This window comes from Myxine glutinosa, chromosome 13 (genome assembly GCF_964187855.1).
Source record: "Myxine glutinosa chromosome 13, kmMyxGlut1.1, whole genome shotgun sequence".
NCBI lineage: Eukaryota > Metazoa > Chordata > Myxini > Myxiniformes > Myxinidae > Myxine > Myxine glutinosa.
In genome coordinates this window covers 55,392,335-55,414,772 of record NC_136273.1, presented here as the reverse complement: position 1 = coordinate 55,414,772, position 22,438 = coordinate 55,392,335, and the positions used below count along the sequence as shown (strand labels likewise).

At 43.3% G+C, this 22,438-nt stretch overlaps 1 protein-coding gene across 4 annotated transcripts in view; it reads right to left on the bottom strand.

Annotated features, from left to right (window-relative positions):
- Positions 1-5,668: 5,668 nt before the first annotated feature.
- NEK7 (NIMA related kinase 7) overlaps positions 5,669-22,438 on the bottom strand; it is a 131,150-nt gene continuing 114,380 nt past the window's right edge. For all 4 annotated transcript variants that reach the window (XM_078767521.1, XM_078767522.1, XM_068105208.2 and 1 more), the window contains 2 exons: positions 10,796-10,909; positions 5,669-7,371 (listed from right to left, as the gene is read on the bottom strand). In XM_078767521.1, coding sequence (XP_078623647.1) covers positions 7,252-7,371; positions 10,796-10,909 — 234 coding nt within the window. In that variant the 3' untranslated portion in view covers positions 5,669-7,251. The remainder of the gene's footprint in view (positions 7,372-10,795; positions 10,910-22,438) is intronic.

The following is a 22,438-nucleotide window of genomic DNA, read 5'->3' as shown; positions in this document are numbered from 1 at the left end:
GTTGGTGGTGAAGCGCGTGATTGGGTGTGCAAAAGAGTGCACACCCATGGTTGTCACAGAGGATGTGACCGAGGAGTGGGCGCGAGGTGTGTTGATGAAGTGTGCGAACGACGAGTGTGTGCCAAGGTGTGCGGTGGTCAGGTGCGTAACGAAGTCTGTGAGCGGAATGAGTGTACCTGGGTGGTGTGTAAGAGAAATTGCAATAACAGAGTGTATGGAGACACCTGGATGTGTGAGTATGGGAAGAGTCGCGTGGTGGTGTGAGCATGTACAGGGAGCATCGACGTTAAACGGAGCAGCGGTTAGACCGACGTTTAGCTGACGCGAGCCCTCGGTCCGTGCCGGGCTTTGGGTACTGCGGGAACCGGCGAGGGTCGTAATCACGGCGGTTTCAAAAGAACCGCCGTGCGCGATCCGTGCCGGGCCCTGCCCTGCACGGTCGCGTCCGCGCTTTGCTAAGCAGAGCAGGCGGCCCGGTTCGAGGGAAGGTGGGAAGGGTCGGGACGGCGCCCCCTTGTGATTGTGGCGTTCTGCCTGGGCAAGATTGGGCCATCGGGCGGGAGACCGAAAGGCTCCGCGCCGAGGTGGAACTTGGTATCTCGGCCCGAGTAAACCTCCTCCCCTGAACCGAATGCCGGACGGATCCAACCGCAGTAGACAAACCACCCGCATTCATTGCTCGGCTTGGCGAAGCCGCGCTTTGAGAATGTAATTTCCCGCACCGAGGCTCGAAGTTTAATGAACGATGGTAGGGATAGTGAATTTGATTGGCGAATTGGATTGGTAAATTTGATGGGTAAAAATGATTGGCGGAAAAGATTGGCAAATTTGATTGGCAAAAATTGGATGGGCAAAATTGATAATGGGAGATGCCCGATGTAGAGGGATGGTAAATCCACCATCCCTCACATCCAACCGGGCACATGAGCTATAGATTATGGGGTTTTGGCTGTGTAAACTAGCCTGGGAGGGTTAGGATAAAATGTTAGGGTTTAGAGATGACAGTAGGTAACTGTAGAGTTAAGTAGCGACATGATACCTGTAGTGGGGATGTAGAATAGATTAGATGGATTATAACGACGAGAGTGTGCAATAGTATAAGGGGCGACTGGGAAGCGCGACTTTCAGAAGGGGGGTAATCAGCTTAGATGATGCAGTGTATGATTGAGTAATTGTGATTGTGAATTGCATTGCATGAATGAGCCTGGGAGGAAAGACGGGTGCAGGAGCCACCAGGTGTGTGTGAGCACCAGGGGAGTGGGCACAGGTGTGCAGGTGAAGCACGGGTGAATGGAGTGTGGAATAAATGAAATGGAATAGATGGAATGGAGTATGGAATGGATGGTGTGGAGTGAGTGGTGTGGAATATGTGGAGTGGAGTGGTTGGTGTGAAAGGAGTGGATGGGGAAAATGGACCCCTTTCACGAATACCCGGGGATGGTAGTTTAAGAGTAGGTAGAGGGAGTAGGTAAATTGTGGTTGGATATTGGCATCTGTGGTGCGTGTGGTAGAATGGTGTTTGGATGGGTGCATTAGTGGAGTGAAATGGCTTGGCGTGTGGCCTGTTAGTGAGTGTAATTGAATGGGCACTCCGCCACTGTTAGTCTGTCGGCCAGGTTAGGCTGCAAGTGGGCTCTGGGAGCCAGTAGAGTTGTTCATTGGGGGCCGAGGATCCAGAGGACGGACCCGGGTAGACCAGTGCCAGAGAGGGCACCGAGTGGGGAGAGCGCCAGAGGGCCTTCCCCAGGTAGATAGGTTAGGTTAAGGAGCAGGTAAGCTCGGAGGCAACTGCAGTGGCGGAGGTGTGCAGGTGAGTAGACCTGCTGGTGAGCCACACGACCCAGCCCGGAAATTGTGCGAAGGCACAGGGAGTTGAATCGGGGGCATGAGACCCCAAATTGGTGAGCACCACAGTTTGGTCAATGGGAGTTCGGTTCTTAGAACCACATAGTGTAAGATGGCCAATGGTTTGGCAGGGAAAGACCCCGGGTAGAGTAAAAATGTAAAAGTAATTTAGAGGATAGTTAGGATTGAAATCTCTTCGCACCATCTACAGCCACTCACCTGAGGTGATGATATGACTCCACACCATGGTTGTTTTGGTTTTTTTTGTTGCAAATGTTTTGGAATGGTGAGACGCATCATGACGTGGGGGTGACATTGTGCTTGATTATTCCATCTCTTCCTCCTTATGAGGAATTGATGAGGAATTGGAATGGATGGCAAATTTGAGAAATTGGGATTGTTGACGAATTTGGTATAGAGGGGAGATATGGGGAAGACAGGACCATAGAGATGGAATTTGTAAATGTGTAGAGTTTTTTTTGTAAATACGGGGTAAGGGCAAGGGTAGGGTAGGTGACAGGGGCGGTGATGTACGGTAGGGACGCGCTTTCTCTGCTCGCTCCCATGCGCACCTCACCTCTGCATTGCCTTGTTTTGATGTGTACCCTTGCGACCTTGCCCCGATGCTTGCTGTGTCCCTTCCTTCCCGACTCACGGCTTGTTTCTTTTGGGTCCGGGGGGAAGTGCGCAGGTAGCCGCACTTGTGTGCCCGAGCCGCCGCTGCACAGCCTGCCTCGATCGATACACCACCTTATGGACCGCACGACTTGCGGCCGGGCCTCACTTTATGGACCACACGTTTGTGGCCAACCACCACACACTGATGGACCCCACGTGTTGGGGCCTGGCCCCTCTGCTGGGACCGGCCATGATGGCCAGAGAGAGTCCTTTGCTTGCGGACCATGGTGAGGTGGCGCCTTTTGCCATACAGGTGGACCACCCATAGTTGGCCTCTGGTGGCCCTAAATAAAAATGGACGCATTGTGTGCCTTTTTATTATTTTCAAATAGGCAGCAAGCAAAGAACAAGAACGTAACATCAGGAAGAAACATCAGCAGAGCAGGAGCAAGAAACAAGGAGAAAGGTCAACAGTTTGTGTTTTTTATTTATTTGAAATGTGTGAAATGAGCACTGGATGGTGCTTGGGTGTTTTTCTGGTGCTGATTGGTGCTTTGGTGCTTTGTAATGCTCTTGTGCTCGGGGGTGCACTGCAATATCAATTGTGCATCCCCGGACACTTGAGTATGGTGTATCGGTGCAGTGCAGTGCATGCTCTTCCTCTTTTTCAGATCTATTATTTTTGTCTCCCAAAATGACAGGTCCTGGGTTGCAGTGTAAATACAAATTAGTGTCTTGTAAATAATGCTCCCCACCAGCTAAATGTATAGTTTGAAGACCATTCCGCAATTCGGTTATTCTGTGGGCGTGAGTCTGTTAGGTAGGATGCAACCTAGCAGGCGGGACATACGTAGTTGTGTTAAAACTGTCGCACTCAAGGGTAAGGTTAATAGTAGAGGGCTACTACACCTGAGTGTCACATTAAGTAAAGTTATTTCGGGCCGGGACGTCCCTAGGGGAAAAACGGGTGCTGTGTTACGGTTTTTAGAACCTTCACTAGTAAATTTTAGTAAATGCATCCCTTATAAATGTTCCCCTGTAAATATCCCCATCAATTGGTTTGTTAAAGATCGCATCCTAGTTAGTCCATGTACAACACGTAGCGAACCATAGGACCTCTCCGTAGTTATTTCATTATTATGTGTTTCAGTTAAGGATCTGTTCCCAGTAGTTGAATCTGCGTTGCATTAATCAAATAAGATAGGTCCCTTTCAATTTCCCCAATCGCCTCACCCACGTCTCCACAAAGTAACAGTCGGGCAGCGTTCACTGCCCCTTGTCTTGGTTCGTTTGATTGCCCCAAGTCGCCATTAGCCATGCGGTCAAGCCGAGGAAGAAGGGGGGCGGAGCCGCCAGATCATGGGCGTGGCCCGCCGACGCACCACCCGAGGCGGGGCCAGCGAGCCCCCACCAGCCAACCAGGGCTGACGAAAGATCATCGCGGGCGTGGCTCTATGAAGCGCGGATTGATTCCAACACGGGTAATATAAGGACGAGCACGAAGCCTTTTGGGGAAAAAGGCAGAGAGAGTCGGTGAGAAGGTACCAGTGGAGTGAGAGGGTTCGAGAAGGCAGAGAGAGTCGGGTGAGAAGGTACCAGTTGAGTGAGAGGGTTCAAGAGTTGCAAGAGAGAGAGACGCGTGAGAAGACGGAGCATCCCAGTCCCATCGCTATATGCAACGTCCGCTCGCGGTGAACGATACGCGCTCGCTGCCTGCCAGGGTTTTCCCGCCACGACGCGAGTCGACTCCTGGAGCCGGACCTCGACGCCTACCGTCTGCCTGGGCCTTCTCATCCATTCTTCCAGTCATCCCTGCCTGCTATTCCCCTTTCGTGTAAGTCTGTTTGTCTGTCCTGTTTGTTGTCCTGGGGAATAATTTAAGGCTGCCCTGTGTCTTCTTCTTCTTCTGTATATTACTTTCGTTTCTTCTTTGGCTCTTTGGTTTTGTACATAATTAATAAATGTCTGGTATTCCTTACTTTGGTTTCTTCTTTCCCCCAATCGCTTTAGTCCCTTCTTTCGATTGAGTACCTGTGGCACGATTTGGCCAACGCTCGGAATCGGGTTAGTCAATTGCTAACGGCTCGAATCGCGGATTGCTAAACCGCTCGGCAAATACCATCTTGTCCGTGGTTCGAGCGGTACTTGTCTCCCTGTTTTGCGGAGGGATTGGTAAAGGTATTCGGGAGAACACCTTGACCAATAACCCTGATCAATTCCACCCTGCAAAAGAGCGTTAAAAGTACCAGGACCAGAGATGGCCAGCTTAACAGGCCAAGGGGATTAACCCCCCCCCCCCCTTGCTAAGGGGAGTGCCATCTCTGAGATCCGCAACAATATATATATATATACAGTCACGTGAAAAAGTAAGTACACCCCATGTAAAGTTTTGACTTTTTCAACATATAGCTATTTGATCTTCATTTCAACAATATTGATAGATAAAGGTGATATAATATAACAAATATCAGGAAACATTTACATTTTGTAGTCCATTGTATAATTTAAATAAACATAAATGCAAATTTTGCATGTGGAAAAAGTAAGTACACCCCTACATTTCTCACTACTTCAAATACCTAAAATTAGAATCAGGTGCACCAGCTCAGGTGCAAATGATTAGAACATCGTTAGAGAGGATCTTGGAGGAACCTGTCTTATTTATACCTCAGACATTTACTTTGGTTTGCTCTTTGTTGTTGAAGTGTGTGGCGTCACCATGCCGAGATCAAAAGAGCTCTTCAGGCCTTCAGAAAGAAGGTTATAGATGCCTACGAGTCTGGGAAGGGATTAAAAAAGGTCTCCAAACAATTTGAAATGAATCATTCGACTGTCCAGAAGATCATCTACAAGTGGAGAAGATTCCAAAACAACTGTCAACTTGTTCAGGCCAGGCCGCCCCAGCAAGTTCAGCCCGAGAGCAGACCGCAAGATGCTGAAAGAAGTCTCGAGAATGTCATCACGGGTCCTACAGGTAGCTCTTGCCACTGTTGATGTCAAAGTGCACGAGTCTACCATTAGAAAGAGGCTGCACAAATTTGATCTACATGGGAGGTGTGCCAGGAGGAAACCTTTGCTGTCCAGAAAGAACATCAGAGCAAGTACCGAGTTCAGAAAGTAAACCCGTCAAGAAAAAAAAAAATTCCATATTAAATGCCAAGTCTGCATGTATATATTGTAAAGGATACCACACTGAGCAGTAAAAGAAATTTAAAATTCTTTATTAATCACCTGACGTTTCGAGAGCAAACTAGTTCTCTTCCTCAGAGGCGTTGAGTGTGGTGTGGTGTGGTGGTGAAACCGTTAAGTCTCGTTAGTTTGGTGGAGGAGTAAAGTAAAGTTTGGTGGAGGAGGAATAATGGTCTGAGGCTGTTTTTCATGGTTCAGGCTAGGCCCCTTATTTCCAGTGAAGGGAAATCTTAATGCTACAGCATACAATGACATTCTAGACGATTGTGCTTCCAACTTTGAGGCAACAGTTTGGGGAAGGCCCTTTCCTGTTTCAGCATGGCAATGCCCCCATGCACAAAGCAAGATCCATACAGAAATGGTTTGTCGAGATCGGTGTGGAATAACTTGACTGGCCTGCACAGAGCCCTGTCTTCAACCCCAATGAACACCTTTGGATGAATTGAAACGCTGACTGCGAGCCAGGCCAAATCGCCCAAAATCAGTGCCCGGCCTCACTAATGCTCTTGTGGCTGAATGGAAGCAAATCCCCACAGCAATTTTCCAACATCTAGTGGAAAGCCTTCCCACAAGAGTGGAGGCTGTTGCAGCAGCAAGGGGGTGGGAGGGATGACCAACTCCATATTAATGCCCATTATTTTGGAATGAGATTTTTGACAAGCACATGGGTGTGATGTGTGGGTGTCCACATACTTTTGGCCATGTAGTGTATGTGTTTGACTCGTTCAAAGAGTTGTTAATATCATATATGTCCCCTAACAAGGAACTTCAATGCAGAAGGAGGCCATTCGGCCCATTAAAGCCTATGCTCTGATTGCCAACCGTGGATGGGTTCGTTCTACCCAAACCCTCGATCATCCCTGCCAGTGAATGGACTTGGAACCTTGTGGGAATGCCTCTTGTGAACATGGCATGCTTGGTGATTTTTTTTTTGTCTCTACCAACTCATCCCATGCACTCCCCTATCATATATTTTCTTCCGCAATTATAATTCCATCAATTTAACCCCAGTACCAATGCACGAGTAACATAAATAGCCCCTTGGCCCACAATAAAATTTTGTGCAGCATAAAAAGCCAGTTTTTTTAATACAGTCACTGAGGTGTGAAAACAAGCTTCTGCATAATATGTACCTGAAGGTTATCTTAAAACCAAACAAATTTAAGATTTCAACAGGGCCTTCAGGAAGTGCTCAGATCACAAGGCAATCGAGTTGAAGGTTGGATAACATGAGAGTTGCGGTCAAATTGCGGAGATCAAATAATTGAATTTGCCCAAAGTTACAAGTGAGCGTGAGGTCAGAGTCGCATTGTCTTTCAGTGAAGCAGAAATATTGAAAGCCAGAGTACAGAGTTTCTAAAATACAGAGGAATTAAGCAGCTTGTCATCACACATGTGGAAGTACTGAAATGGGGATAAACATTGAAAGGGGGCAGCAGGGGTATAACGAAGAAGGGAATGATATGGATAAGGGGCTGTGGGGGGGGGGGGGGGGGGGGGAAGGAAAATAAAAGGAGAAGAGTACAGTGGCAAGTAGCAGACGTCTGGCATTAGATGGACATGCATGTCCAGATAAAATAGTCTTTCGAATTGTAGATCTTAAGCGGATTGTGATGTAGAGGTGGCCAGATGCATCTGCTTGGCTACGGTGTACACGTACGTGGTGTCCGGTCGCTGTTCAGGCCCAGGGCTGATGCAAATCTTAACCAATTCTCGAAGCTGATCACAAAAGGAAAAAAGAAAAAGAAATGAACGGTGTCGATTTTCAAACTCAATTGTTCGGCTGTGCACATGGACATTAATGAGAAAAAGAAGGAAGAAGAACATCTCATTCTTGTAGAGAATATGTCATCTTATTTGAATATATAAGATAGAGCATTAATATGGAGAACTAGGACAGCCATGATACTTTTAAAGCATCAGACGTCCAACACCTTATCAGAGCTTTCATAATATACGTTTTCTTAATACAACAACAACAACAACAACAACAACAGGCATTTTAAGGCCATTTTCCCTGCTAGAGGGTGAAAGGGTGGAAATGCGAATGGTTCGATGGATGTGTGGAGTATCGTTGAGAGAGAGGAAGACAAATGATGAATTGCGAAAGATGATGGGAATACTGCCTGTGATTGATGCTGTGAAGAGGAACAGGTTGAGATGGTTTGGTCATGTGTTGAGGAAGGATGAAAGTGACTGGTTGAGAAGAGTGATGGAAATTAATGTAGAAGGAAGTAGAGGACGGGGAAGACCGAAAAAGACTTGGCTAAAGATGGTGGAAGAAGAAATGCAGGCAAGGGGGTTAACAAGGAGAGATGCAGAAAATAGGGCAAAATGGAGAAGATTGTCATGGGGACCGCAAGGCTAACCCCCACTCTAGCAGGTCTAGAGCGTGGTCCATGTATGTATGGTATGTCCATACATGTATGTATGGTATGTACATACCATGTATGGTATGGAGTGAACCTCGGCTGTATGCAAAAACGAATTCAACGATAGACAGCAAAGTACAATTTATCACAGAAGAATTGCCATGAATATACAAATAGCAGACAGGGACGAAAATATAACATAACTAGAAAGAGCAATCAGATTGCAGACCCTCACCAGGACGTGTTTTCAGTGGTTTTTAAGGCTTTTGTGTTAAAAAAATATGGCGGCCGAACCACGTGACCGATGACATCATCTTTTTTTTTTCTCCAACAATTTATCCCGAGAAGACGTCCAAGAAATTTAATCTTGAGATGAAGTTTTGTACTTGTCGAATTATGACGTCATAATGGAGGGGCCTATGACATCATCATTAACATATTTTATTCCCCATGGAGAGTTCTTTACAATGAGCCATGTCTCAATTTTTATACGCAGCACTTTCGGAGATATAGAGGTGCAAAGTTTTTCGGTTTTTCAAAGATAGAACCCATACCACGCAACCTATGACATCATAATTATCATTTTAAAATTATGCAGGTGGAGTTGCACCTATGGTGAAAATTTCCTGTCAATCGGACCAACGGTTGCAGAGAAAATCATATTTATTCTGTGCGGACAAACAAACAGACAGACAAACCTGAAATCGATCAGAGACCGTGGACTTGCCGGAATTAAAAAATATGGCGGCCGAACCACGTGACTGATGACGTCATCATTATTTGTTTTCTAAACTAATTTATTCCTAGATTATGCTCAAGAAATTTCATCTTGATCGGATGAAGTTTTGTACTTGTTGAATTTGGACGTCATTATGGAGGCACCTATGACATCATCATTAACATATTTTATTCCCCATGGAGAGTTCTTTACAATGAGTCATGTCTCAATTTTTTATTTTCAGCACTTTCGGAGATATAGAGGTGCAAAGTTTTTCGGTTTTTCCGAGATGGCGGCCGAACCACGTGACCGATGACGTCATTATTATTTTTTCTCCACCAGTTTATGCCGACATGGCGCTCAAGAAATTGCATCTTGATTGGATGAAGTTTTGTACTTGTCAAATTATCGAATAATGACATCGTAATGAAGGCCTTGGGCCGAGAGAGTTAAAAATTGGGCACAGTCTATTCCAGGGCAAGACAAATATGTGTGTAAAGTATGGCGATTCTATGTGCAACGATGTAGACGTAGTACTGTGCACAAACAGACAGACAAACAGACAAACAGACAAACCAACCAACATACTTGCCGGAATCGTTTCCGGCAAGTAACAAACGGACTCAAATGCAATAACCTCTCCTCAGGCGAGGGTAACTCGAATGGCACTCGGTAGAGCGCATAGCTCTGCCAGGGTGAACAGTTTATGTTTTGCATCCACTGATAGGCCGGATATGGATTCGGATCTGAGCCAAAATCTAATCGGCTTGCTGTTGTCACCTAACAAACTCGTCCACCAAGTTTAGTCATAACTCGTCCACAACTTTTTAAAATATCATGTTACATATCGCTTTTCGCCAGATCTATAAATGGTGAAAAATCACTTAAAAATTAAATAACTCTCGTATCCGAATCCATATTCAGATCTTCACCAAAATCGAATCAATTAGTCCTCGTCACATACTCAACCCTTCCACCAAGTTTCGTCCAAATCCGTCCACAACTTTTTGAGATATCTTGTTCACAGACAGACAGACTAGAAAATCGGTCAGAGACCGAGGACTTGCCAGAATGTACTTTTTTAAAAATCTTATGTACTTATTCTTACTTATTCTTATTCTTCCCCTGTGAATGTACTTATTCTTCCCCTGTGAGGTATCACAAGCAGTATTTCAACAATATCAGACAAAAATCATTACATTTATTGACAGTTCAGCTCGCCCGCGCCATTTTGATATATTTTTGCCGCTGGAGGGCGCGGTGACGAGGCAAACCCAGCAGCGAGTTTCTAATTATAATACGTCTTTATTAATTGCTGTTGTAATCAATCAAGGTAAGTATTCAAATCAAGGCACAGTCTATTCCAGGGCAAGGCAAATATGTGTGTAAAGTATGGCGATGCTATGTGCAACGATGTAGACGTAGTACTGTGCACAGACAGACAGACAAACCAACCAACCAACATACTCGCCGGAATCTATTCCGGCAAGTAACAAACAGACAGAGGTGAAAAGATAACCTCCATCCACCTTCGGTGGCAGAGGTAAAAATACGACGGATCCGGTTCGGAAAACTTAACTTTGATTCAGGTTGAAGGAGCAGCTGTGGAACTGGCATACATGTAGACAAACCCCAGACCTGGTCTGCTAAAAAGCCCTGTAGAGCTTTTGTAACCTTTTGCTGGCTAAGGTAACAGTTTGCCATAGTACCTTCAGATTTTCTTCAAGATATCTTTCTTAATTCTGCAAAAGTTATGCTCGACATAGAGAGGAAAATATCGTAATATCAAAAGATAATGACATGCGTCTGCACGCTGAGATTATAAAAAAATTTGGAGTGCAGATTGCGTGACGCGTCAAATGGTTACTACATATTTGCAAACAGTAGCAGCTTCTTGCGAGTATAGACTACCTTTAATTTTACTATATCCTCCGAGACAAGTCACCGTAACAATGGTCAAGATAACGGAATGGAATTGTTGGAAATGCAAAAAAATTGACTAAGGTTAACAAAGCCATTATGGTACTAGTAAAAAGTGAACGTTCACATTAACCTGGTCAGAGTAGTGGTCGGAAGGCAGTGGAGGGTAATCACACTGCTCAATTTTCTTGCACAGTGAGTAGAGGTTCATCTTGTCACCATAGAATGGACTCTGCAGGGCAGCCATCTGAAACACAAAGAGCTAATGTGGCCTTTGCATTCACCCCACCAAGATCAGCAGATAGACTAGTTGGCAAAACATCACAAGATGTTTCTTGTATCAATAAGCACAACTAAATGGGTTATATTCGATACAATTATTTACGTGTTTAAACTTTTTAACAAGGTGAAGTTACCAACCAATATATACTATACTCGATTTGTGCATCTATTACTAAAGGTTGAAGCGTCTGTTTGTGTGTGTGTGAGTGTGTGTGTGTGTGTGTGTGTGTGTGTGTGTGTGTGTGTGTTTACAGTGACTCGGTTCAACTCACTCACCACTTTAACCTGCCATTACTAGCACAAAATCTGATTCAAATAGTCTTTTGAACAAAATTTTCAGCATTTAGACTAATAGATTGGCCATTTCAGGATGGTTAAGCATACTTATACTGTTCCTGAATACAAACTGGACTCACAGAAATAGAGGAATAAGAGAAATATCCATGGAAGTAACTGAGAGGTGATGATTTCCCATAATCTCCTGTTCATACAAGCTAGCTGCCTCAGTGCATATATATAAAACAAACACGCAGACACACGCATGCACACGCATGCACACGCGCACACACAGCCTCATCAGCAATAATAAAAGAGATTTGTGTAAATCGTTCCAAGTCAATGGGGTATACTTGTATGAATTGTCATGAAATTGAACAATTAATGCACAGTGCAACTCCATCAAGGTCACATGTATTTCGAAAGCAATGCAAATTATGCTATATCATGGGTCCGAAAGTCATCAATTTACGCATACAAATTTTCATAAAAAGATATCCCCTTATTCTCGTGCAAGCAAGTTTGCCGACAACAAAGGTCACATCTGTAAAAACCGTAAATACGACAAAACACAAAAATATATGCATATTACACTTAATTTGTTACATTTGAACATGGAAATATCAATAAAGGTCATCAACATTTAACAATTTGCAAGATGTTTCTAAGAGCCTTTACGAATGTATGTGATTGGTGGAAACAAGTTTTTTTTTTCATATGCTACATACAGGAAAGAGGCATTAAGTTGTACATCCAATGATGTTAAAAATGTTTTGTGTTTCTTTTTAACACCTTCTTACATGTTCTTGAGATGAGCAGTAAGTACACTGGCATTTCACGAAATCAAGGCATGGATCACAGTAGAACTTGATAATGACATCACTCCGGGAAAAGTTTAATACATACATACATACATACATACATACATACATACATACATACATATATATATATATATATATATATATATATATATGTATATATATATATATATATATATATATATATATACAGTGAAACCTTGACTTACGAGTTTAATTCGTTCTGTGACCGAGCTCGTAACTCAATTTGCTCGTTTCTCAAATTAAATTTCCCCATTAAAATGCATTGAAATGCTATTAATCCGTTCCAGCCCGCCAAAAACCACACCAATTTTTTTTTAAATATACAGTATATATAAAAATATCTCGCGCTTTATATTTCACCTGTATGCAGCATACAAGTTGGCAGGATGGCCTGGACTGGAGGTACGCACACTTGACTCTAAACTGTCCAGCCTGGGTTTGAATCCCGACCCAGCTATAACCTGTCATGGGTGAATCACAGGCAGGGTGATTCATCAATGTGTGTACCGCTAAACTGGGCGCCCCGTTTGCGTCCCATTAGTTGTTGGATGTTAAGGATCTCACCGTGTTTTCCACAAAGAGAAGGCGAGCTATCGCCGGCACTCTGAACAAGTTGTGGCCTGGCATGCTCTTCTCCTCTGCCGTTATATACGTCCTCCTCGGCATCTTTTTCCAGAAGAGCCCTGTCTCGTCACAGTTGAAGATTTGCTGGGGGATGTATCGTTCGGCTTCTATCAGTTCGGCAAAAGTTATAATAAAATCTTCAGCTGCCTTCACTCCGCCTCGCCAAGTCGACAACACGCACACCTCGCTCATGTTTTTCGACGATTGCGTGTTTTATATCCAAGCACATCATCCTCTTCTTCTTCTCAGTACTGCCCTTGGCACTCAATTTCTTAGGACCCATGGTTAAAACGAAGAAATTTTCCAAAATAACCAACATGCGAAAACAAAGCAGCAGTGATATACGGCAGAAATGCTTGCACGGCAAGATAACCACGTGACCGGAACCCACCTGGTGGCGGGTGGCGTCAGCTCCAAAATAACCAACATGCGAAAACAAAGCAGCAGTGATATACGGCAGAAATGCTTGCACGGCAAGATAACCACGTGACCGGAACCCACCTGGTGGCGGGTGGCGTCAGCTCCAAAATAACCAAAATGCGAAAACAAAACAGCAGCGATATACGGCAGAAATGCTTGCACGGCAAGATAACCACGTGACCGGAACCCACCTGGTGGCGGGTGGCGTAAGCTCGTAACTCAGATCTCGGCTCGCATCTCAAAGCAATAAACCGCCCGAGCGACGGCTCGTATCTCGGAAAACTCGTAAGTTGGTGCACTCGTAAGTCAAGGTTTCACTGTGTGTGTGTGTGTGTGTGTGTGTGTGTATATGTATGTGTATGTGTATATGTATATATATATATATATATATATATATATATATATATATATATATATATATATATATAAAATCGTTAGATTAAATAAGACGCGGACGTAGCTTCAGGACGTCGATCTTTAATTTGACAAGCTTTCGACCAACAAAGGTCTTCATCTGAGTCTACAAAAACAGCAGGCATGTATATCAGTCAAGTATGTATAGTGATGTGTGTAGGATGTGTGACATGTGTAGAAAATGCATACAAAAGGAAGAGCCACGCCAAAGTTCACTCACCGGCCCCAAGTTCAACGGAAGTGAAGCGCACCTTCCAGTTACCGTTTGCGTTACAGTTCCGGTGCACGTGCATATACAAATATAGAGATATACATACATAAACACACAAGCATATATTCATATACCATTTATATTCATATAATATATTTATATATTTATATAAATGACATATAAAGGTAGAATGAATGAATGAATGAATGAATGAATGAATGGGTTACGGTTAACAATTTGATTGGGTTGATGTAGGAACATGCTTTAGTCATCAAAATTTATGTCATTAAAATGTTAATTTTTTAAAAAACATTAAAATGTCATTAAAATGTCATTAAAATTTATGTCAAATAAAAATTACAAAATCAACCTCCACCAACATCATTTCGACGTGGTCGGACACTCAGGGACCTCTTGGTAAAAGCAAAGCACCCACAGCCCCACAACAAACAAACTAGGATCCCTGGCTTCTATAAATGCACAGCAAACAAATGCATTATTCACAAGCATTTACTAGAAGGAAAGAAATTCTGTAGTTCTAGCACTGGACAAAAATTCCCCATCACCTCCTATATGAACTGCAAATCTACATGGGTCATAAACCTAATCACTTGCCAAAAGTGCACCAAACAATCAATATGTTGGAAAAACTGAGAATACACTCTACACACGATTTAATAACACCCGGTCAGAAATCAATAACTTCCACACCAGTCAGGGCAAATCTCTACCTTACACGATACACTTTAATCAACCGGATCACTCTATAAATGACATTCAAATCTCTGCCATTGAATCAATCACAAATCGATCACACACCACGATTCTGAAACGTGAGTCCTTTTGGATACACAAACTTCGGACAAAAATCCCTCATGGCATAAATTTTGATGATTAAAGCATGTTCCTACATCAACCCAATCAAATTGTTAACCGTAACCCATTCATTCATTCATTCATTCTACCTTTATATGTCATTTATATAAATATATTATATGAATATAAATGGTATATGAATATATGCTTGTGTGTTTATGTATGTATATCTCTATATTTGTATATGCACGTGCACCGGAACTGTAACGCAAACGGTAACTGGAAGGTGCGCTTCACTTCCGTTGAACTTGGGGCCGGTGAGTGAACTTTGGCGTGGCTCTTCCTTTTGTATGCATTTTCTACACATATCACACATCTTACACACATATCACTATACATACTTGACTGATATACATGCCTGCTGTTTTTGTAGACTCAGAAGAAGACCTTTGTTGGTCGAAAGCTTGTCGACAATTAAAGATCGACGTCCTGAAGCTAAGTCCGCATCTTATTTAATCTAACGATTATTTATTCAATGCAAATGAGACGCCCTGCTCGTACTGTGGAGTTTCTACTATTTCTTACAGTTATATATATTGTTGCGAATATGGAATCTCAGAATTCCAACAGAACTCCAAGCCCTGTTGGGATCCGTGTAGGGTTGGACGGCTTCAGTATTTCTACATTACCATCACAGCAGACATGTCACGAAATGGCGATCGCGCTCACAACAACAACAACAACAACAACGATGTATACCTGACCACCACGATCAATGAACTTCAACGATTGATGCAAAAAAGACAAAGACATGAACTACACTTCACTTACCTAAACGAATATAAACAACGAGGGATCGTACCTAAAGGTCTCCTCATTAAAAAACGATCTTGCTTCGCAACTCGAACCAATGATGACGTCATCACTGCACGTTGGAATCTACTGCTATGGAACACTGCTCAACAACTACTGGAGATTGTAATAACACAAGTAAAAATAAAATTAATCAAATTGAATGAGAACATCAGCCAAAAGAAGGAGAAGATGTGGAAGAATGTGAATCCTGGCCAATACCACCACATAATGTGCTCATTCCATGATAAGCTAATGGCTGCTAAACACTACATTGTTAAAGTTAAGGAAAGGAAACTTAAACGTGATGAAATGTTATGCAAGCATATAAAACCATCTCAAGAGAATACACCCATTGCAAACAATAACCAGGTAACTCCAACCACCACTCCCAACCACTTTTCTCCAACCACTTCTGACCAACCACTACAACCACTTCTCCAACCACTTCTCCACCACTTCAACCACTCCAACCACTTCCAACCACTTCTCAAACCACTTCTGACCAACTTAAGCATAAACACAAAAATCGACATTATCGTAAAAAACAATACACAAACCGCAGACATCATTACATACAGAACCGTTCCTCCATGGAAATGAACACAGCTGAGGTTGAAAATAGTCAAACCAACAACAATAGAACTTCTACTGCAACCAAACTTGTAGATCTACCTAAACTCGGGATCATCAATCTTTCCAATCATTCCCTCAGTGAGTCGGAAATAAACCTGCTCTCTAAGGGTTTAAAATTTTGCCCAATCGCTCCACAAATAGACCAATTACAATTGAAAGAGGATTTAAAAGATTTCTGTAGGCGAATGACATTAAAGGCACACTTTGCTAAAGTACACCCAGCACCATCAACGCCACAACAAACAACACCAACAAACACGCATACAATCACATACACCGATACTAATACACCACAACTCACTTTCCCTAAACCAAAAAGCACCTGGACACCACGTGTTGACAATCCATATCTACATGTCTATATGGAACAAGTGAGCAATGAAATTGAAAAGGTGGCACAAAAATATAATTGTTCCAGACATAAGGACAATCTTACAAAGGCAGAGCGACAAGCACTTCACAATCTCCAAAATAATGAAAAGATAGTCATAAAGCCAGCAGATAAAGGTACTGCCATTGTCATTATGTCGACTACCGATTACGTTGCAGAAGGTAATCGTCAACTACATAGTGATACTTACAAAGAGCTCCCATCCGACCCAACCCTTTTACATCTTGGAGGTTAAAAAGGTAGTAGATTCTATTCGGGTGGATAAAACCATCAAATCTCGCTTGGTTCCAAAAGATCCTCATTGCCCTAACCTTTATTTTCTTCCTAAAATACACAAGGTAAACAATCCAGGTAGACCAATCGTGTCTGGCTGCACATTTCCAACTGTTCTCATATCAAAATTTGTTGACTGTCATTTACGTCCTCTCGTGTTGAATCTCTCCTCATACCTCAAGGACACAACCAGTTTTCTGACCCACATCCAAGGATTGAACAGAATATACTCACCTTTCAACTCCCAAACCATTTTAGTCACAGCAGATGTTACATCCCTCTACACTAATATTCCACATTCAGAAGGCCTGTCTGCATGCCGCAAAGCCCTCGATACACGACAAGTCCCAATGCCACCTACTCAAGACCTTATGCGCCTATTAGAACTGACACTCAAACTGAATAATTTCCAATTCAACGGACGACATTACATTCAAACTCAAGGTACCGCTATGAGTACCCCTGTTGCACCATCGTATGCTAACATCTTCATGGGAATGATAGAGGCCAAGATCAATGCACAACCTCATCACGGCATCTTGGAAAAATCCTGGGTACGTTATATTGATGACATCCAGTTCATCTGGTCAAAATCCCCCCGTAGTCTCGCACAATTCCAAAATGAATTAAATTTGATTCATCCGACCATCAAGTTTACATTCGACAGCTCACAGTCCGGAGTTCACTTTCTAGACACATCACCCACGCTTCAAAATAACAGACTCGAAACAGAACTATACACCAAACCAACAGACACTCACTCTTACCTTCTCCCTTCTTCATCTCATCCTAAACATACAATTGCAAGCATACCATACAGTCAAGCACTCAGAGTAAGACGCATTTGCTCAACAAAAATGGCAGAAGAAACTTCTCTCTGCCAATTAGAAACACACTTCATTGCAAGAAACTATGACCCTCACTCTGTGAAAGAAGCAATAACCCGAGCAAAACACATACCGAGAGCAGACCTTCTGACTTACAAACCCAAACCTGCAACTAACCGTGTCCCACTGGTAACCACCTACTCTGCTACCTCATCCCAATTGCCAAGTATTTTGAATAAGGCCCTTCCTCTCCTCCATCAATCAGAAACACTCGGCACCACATTTCCTCAACCTCCAGGAACATCATTTCGACGTGGTCGGACACTCAGGGACCTCTTGGTAAAAGCAAAGCACCCACAGCCCCACAACAAACAAACTAGGATCCCTGGCTTCTATAAATGCACAGCAAACAAATGCATTATTCACAAGCATTTACTAGAAGGAAACAAATTCTGTAGTTCTAGCACTGGACAAAAATTCCCCATCACCTCCTATATGAACTGCAAATCTACATGGGTCATATACCTAATCACTTGCCAAAAGTGCACCAAACAATATGTTGGAAAAACTGAGAATACACTCTACACACGATTTAATAACACCCGGTCAGAAATCAATAACTTCCACACCAGTCAGGGCAAATCTCTACCTTACACGATACACTTTAATCAACCGGATCACTCTATAAATGACATTCAAATCTCTGCCATTGAATCAATCACAAATCGATCACACACCACGATTCTGAAACGTGAGTCCTTTTGGATACACAAACTTCGGACAAAAATCCCTCATGGCATAAATTTTGATGACTAAAGCATGTTCCTACATCAACCCAATCAAATTGTTAACCGTAACCCATTCATTCATTCATTCATTCATTCATTCTACCTTTATACAGACTTGGCATTTAATATGGAATATTTTTTTTGTGGGGGTAAACTTACTTTTCAAGATGACTTAGATCCAAAAGTTCATTGGAATTATGTTGAAATTATTCTAGATTTTGTTAATGTGACCTTTAAAAGAAACAAAAATCACATTTGACATTTCAAAGCAAATAAATTGATCCTTGAAAGTGATGTCAACTGATATCGAACTCAATTCACGTACAGTACTGTGTTAAACTTCTGTGCGTTTTCCAGAAGTATCTCTTTATTTTGCACATTAGCCAAAAACATTTTCAACAAAAATAAAAGCTAAATTATGACTGGGATTACGGACAGTAAAATTACAGTTCAGTACTTCGTGTAGCCCCCACGAGCATTCAGGAGAGCACGTACACGTCGAGGCATGCTGTTCACGAGATTTGCCAAGGTTTGGACAGGAATCGCTTGCCATGCAGTGACAAGAGTCTGCTGCAATTCAAGCACAGAGGTAGGCTGCTGGTCCAAGTTGTCGATTTGACGCGTTAATTCTGCCCACAAGTTCCCTATCGGATTCATATCCGGGGACATGGCAGGCCAATCCATATGCTCGACACCACGGTCAGCAAGAAAGTGTCGATCAAGCGAGCACGATGAGGCCCTGCATTGTCATCTTGGAAGACAAAGTTTCCTCGAAAGGCTGCACGAGTAAATGGAAGGAATGTTTCTTCCAGAATGACCCTGTACTTGAACTGGTTCAGCTTTCCATTCAGAACAACCAGGTCAGTTTTGCCCCCTGCAAGAAAAGCAGCCCAAACGGTCACCCCACCATCTCCAGCTTGGACTCTTGGCACTATACAATCTTCGTTGTGGGCTTCATGCACTTGTCTGCGCACTCGGATGCGGCCATCTGGACGATAGACCAGAAATCTAGACTCGTCACTGAAGGTCACGTGATTCCAGTGTCCTGGCTGCCATTGACGATGCTCTCTGGCCCACTGCAATCGGCGCTGGCTGTGTTGTCTGGTCAGGCATGGCTTTCTCAGGGAACGCCTGGCACGATAGCCTGCTTGAACCAGTCGTTGGTTGACTAGCCTTCTGGATACAGGCACATTTGTCAGTTGCTGCCACTCAGCCCAAAGCCGATTAGCTGACTTGGTACGACCAGTCGACCATTGCAGACTAACCGGTGCAGCTGGCGATCATCTCTCCTTGTGGTTCTGTGTGGACATCCTGGCCTCGGTATTGGAGGAGGGACACCCCTCTGAGCATTTCGTTTCAGGATCTTTGACACCTGACCTTGAGTAATGCCATACTGCCGAGCAATAGCCACCTGTTTAATGCCAGAATTTCGTAAAGCCACCACTCCATGACAAACAGCATTGTCAAGTTGACGGACCATCTCCAGAGGAAGCGGCAATAACTTTTGTAGACGTGCAGCAGTTGTTTTCCACTAATACAGAACGCAACAACCCTTATATACCCGATTGTGAAGCCAATCGTCAAATGTACCTGTCCTTACATTTTGTCACGCCACCTGTGATATAATCCTGTTATTGACTTCTTGCTGCGAAAGACAATCAGTGACATGGTTCTTTCAACAAAGACATCACCGAAGGGTAAAAGAAACTCACCAGATTGATATACTGATTGCAGAAAGTAAACTCAAGTCAAGAAAAAAAAAATATTCCATATTAAATGCCAAGTCTGTATGTCATTCATATAAATATATAAATATATTATATGAATATAAATGGTATATGAATATATGCTTGTGTGTTTATGTATGTATATCTCTATATTTGTATATGCACGTGCACCGGAACTGTAACGCAAACGGTAAATGGAAGGTGCGCTTCACTTCCGTTGAACTTGGGGCCGGTGAGTGAACTTTGGCGTGGCTCTTCCTTTTGTATGCATTTTCTACACGTCACACATCTTACACACATATCACGATACATACTTGACTGATATACATGCCTGCTGTTTTTGTAGACTCAGAACAAGACCTTTGTTGGTCGAAAGCTTGTCGACAATTAAAGATCGACGTCCTGAAGCTACGTCCGCGTCTTATTTAATCTAACGATTATTTATTCAATGCAAATGAGACGCCCTGCTCGTACTGTGGAGTTTCTACTATTTCTTACAGTTATACATACATACATACATACATACATACATACATACATACATACATACATACATACATATATATATATATATATATATATATTGTTACGGGTTCCTCACCGATCCCCTGGTCTCGGTAAACCTCCGAACCCCGAGAGGAGACCCGGCAGAAAATATATTATTCCGTGTCGAAATCAATAAGGAAACAACACCAATGGTTATGAACAAACCAATAATATATTATAAATCACACAGAAATAACATTACCACAAATGACAATTAAGAGTGCACTCTCTATTCCTTCAGCTAGCATGGATAAGGTAACTCACAGTGTTCCAAGTGAGTGGAAAGAACCTTCCCCAATGTCTCTATATTCCCGACTTCGAGCTCAGAGTTGGTCCCCTCCAGTGATCAACGGAACGATGTCGACTCTAAACCAGAATCTCGTTCCGAGGGCAGGCACAGACACGCCGCCCAAAACAGCACCAAGGCGCACGTGGCCCAAAGCGGAGAAAAGGGTCACGTGGTTAAAGTAGCACAAAGGCGCACTCACGGCGACTGGGAAATCCAAAGGCCCCCTCCAGGTACGAACTTTCACTGTTCACGGTCGGCGAGCCGCAAAGTAATTGTCAGAAGCCTCGGTGCACACACACACCACAGATACGTCTGAACGCGGTGGAAACGGTTGACGAAGCAAGGAAAGTTTGCTCGACGCGCGAATCGCACGAGTCAAAATGGCGGACGGTTCGTACTTGAGATGTAATCACACGACGATGGTTCCTCCGAATCCAACGCCAACCTGACACGCAGGTTTGATCAGTCACAGCGATAACAACTCTATCGCGGAATCCCTTTCCAGGAAACCCAAAGTTCACTCCTGTCTCTTGCTCGACAACGGTCGACCCAGAACGCAAAGCAACCAGCTTCTTCTCCGACTTTTCTCACCGCCTCCTCTTCTTCACTCGTCCTTTTTCGGTGCACGATTTCCTGTATCATTTTACGTGAACCTTTTAAACTTTAGATAGCTGTTCCTGAATAATAAACCTTTTGCGAATAATAATAATAATACATAATATCAGCAACATGTCAAGTGGGTGAAAACCACAACAGCGGAAGTGACGAATCCGTAAATATATATATATATATATATATATATATATATATATATATATATATATATATATATATATTTGTGATGGATATCAGGAAATACTACAAAATGCTGATTGGAGGCAGTCTGTGGTTCCGTGACTGTCCATAAAGAGCTCTTGCACACAAAACTATGAGAACTGAACATGCTCCAGTGCGAAAAGGTTAAAACACTCCTCTGCATGCCCCAGTGTTAGATTTCCATCAGGTCAAGGTCACATTAGGTCATAACTTAGTCCTCAAAACGTGATTGAAAGGGTAAGACTTTGGCAGAGCTTTCTTGATTGAGATATATTAATACCAGGCTCTTGGAGGGCAGGAGGAGGGCTTCATTTTGCATTTTGATACCCTGAAAGATGGCAACCAATGAGGGACCTTTCCTTCTCGGGCTTTGTGTCCTCGCCGCAATGTTTTGTTTAAGATGCCATATCGTTCTTTTTGCAGAAACATGGGGAATATCGGTCACATTGAGAGTGAGATGCACCAGAAGCGCATGATGAAGGATGTCCTGTCACCTGTTCAAGCACGCTCTAGTCCTTCAAGCTGGCGGATCAACGCAAAAGCTTTTGTACCCAACATCATACCACAGGTGCAGTAGCGGAAACAAAAAATGAGAAAAGTCACTCAAAGAATGCGTCATGACTCCGCAGGCAGGATGAACATAACCTACAGGTCCAGCCAATCACATTTACCTCAATGGCCTGAAGTGGGTAACCTCACCTCCCTCCCCTCCCCCCCCTCCCCTTGGCCACCTTTCACCACAT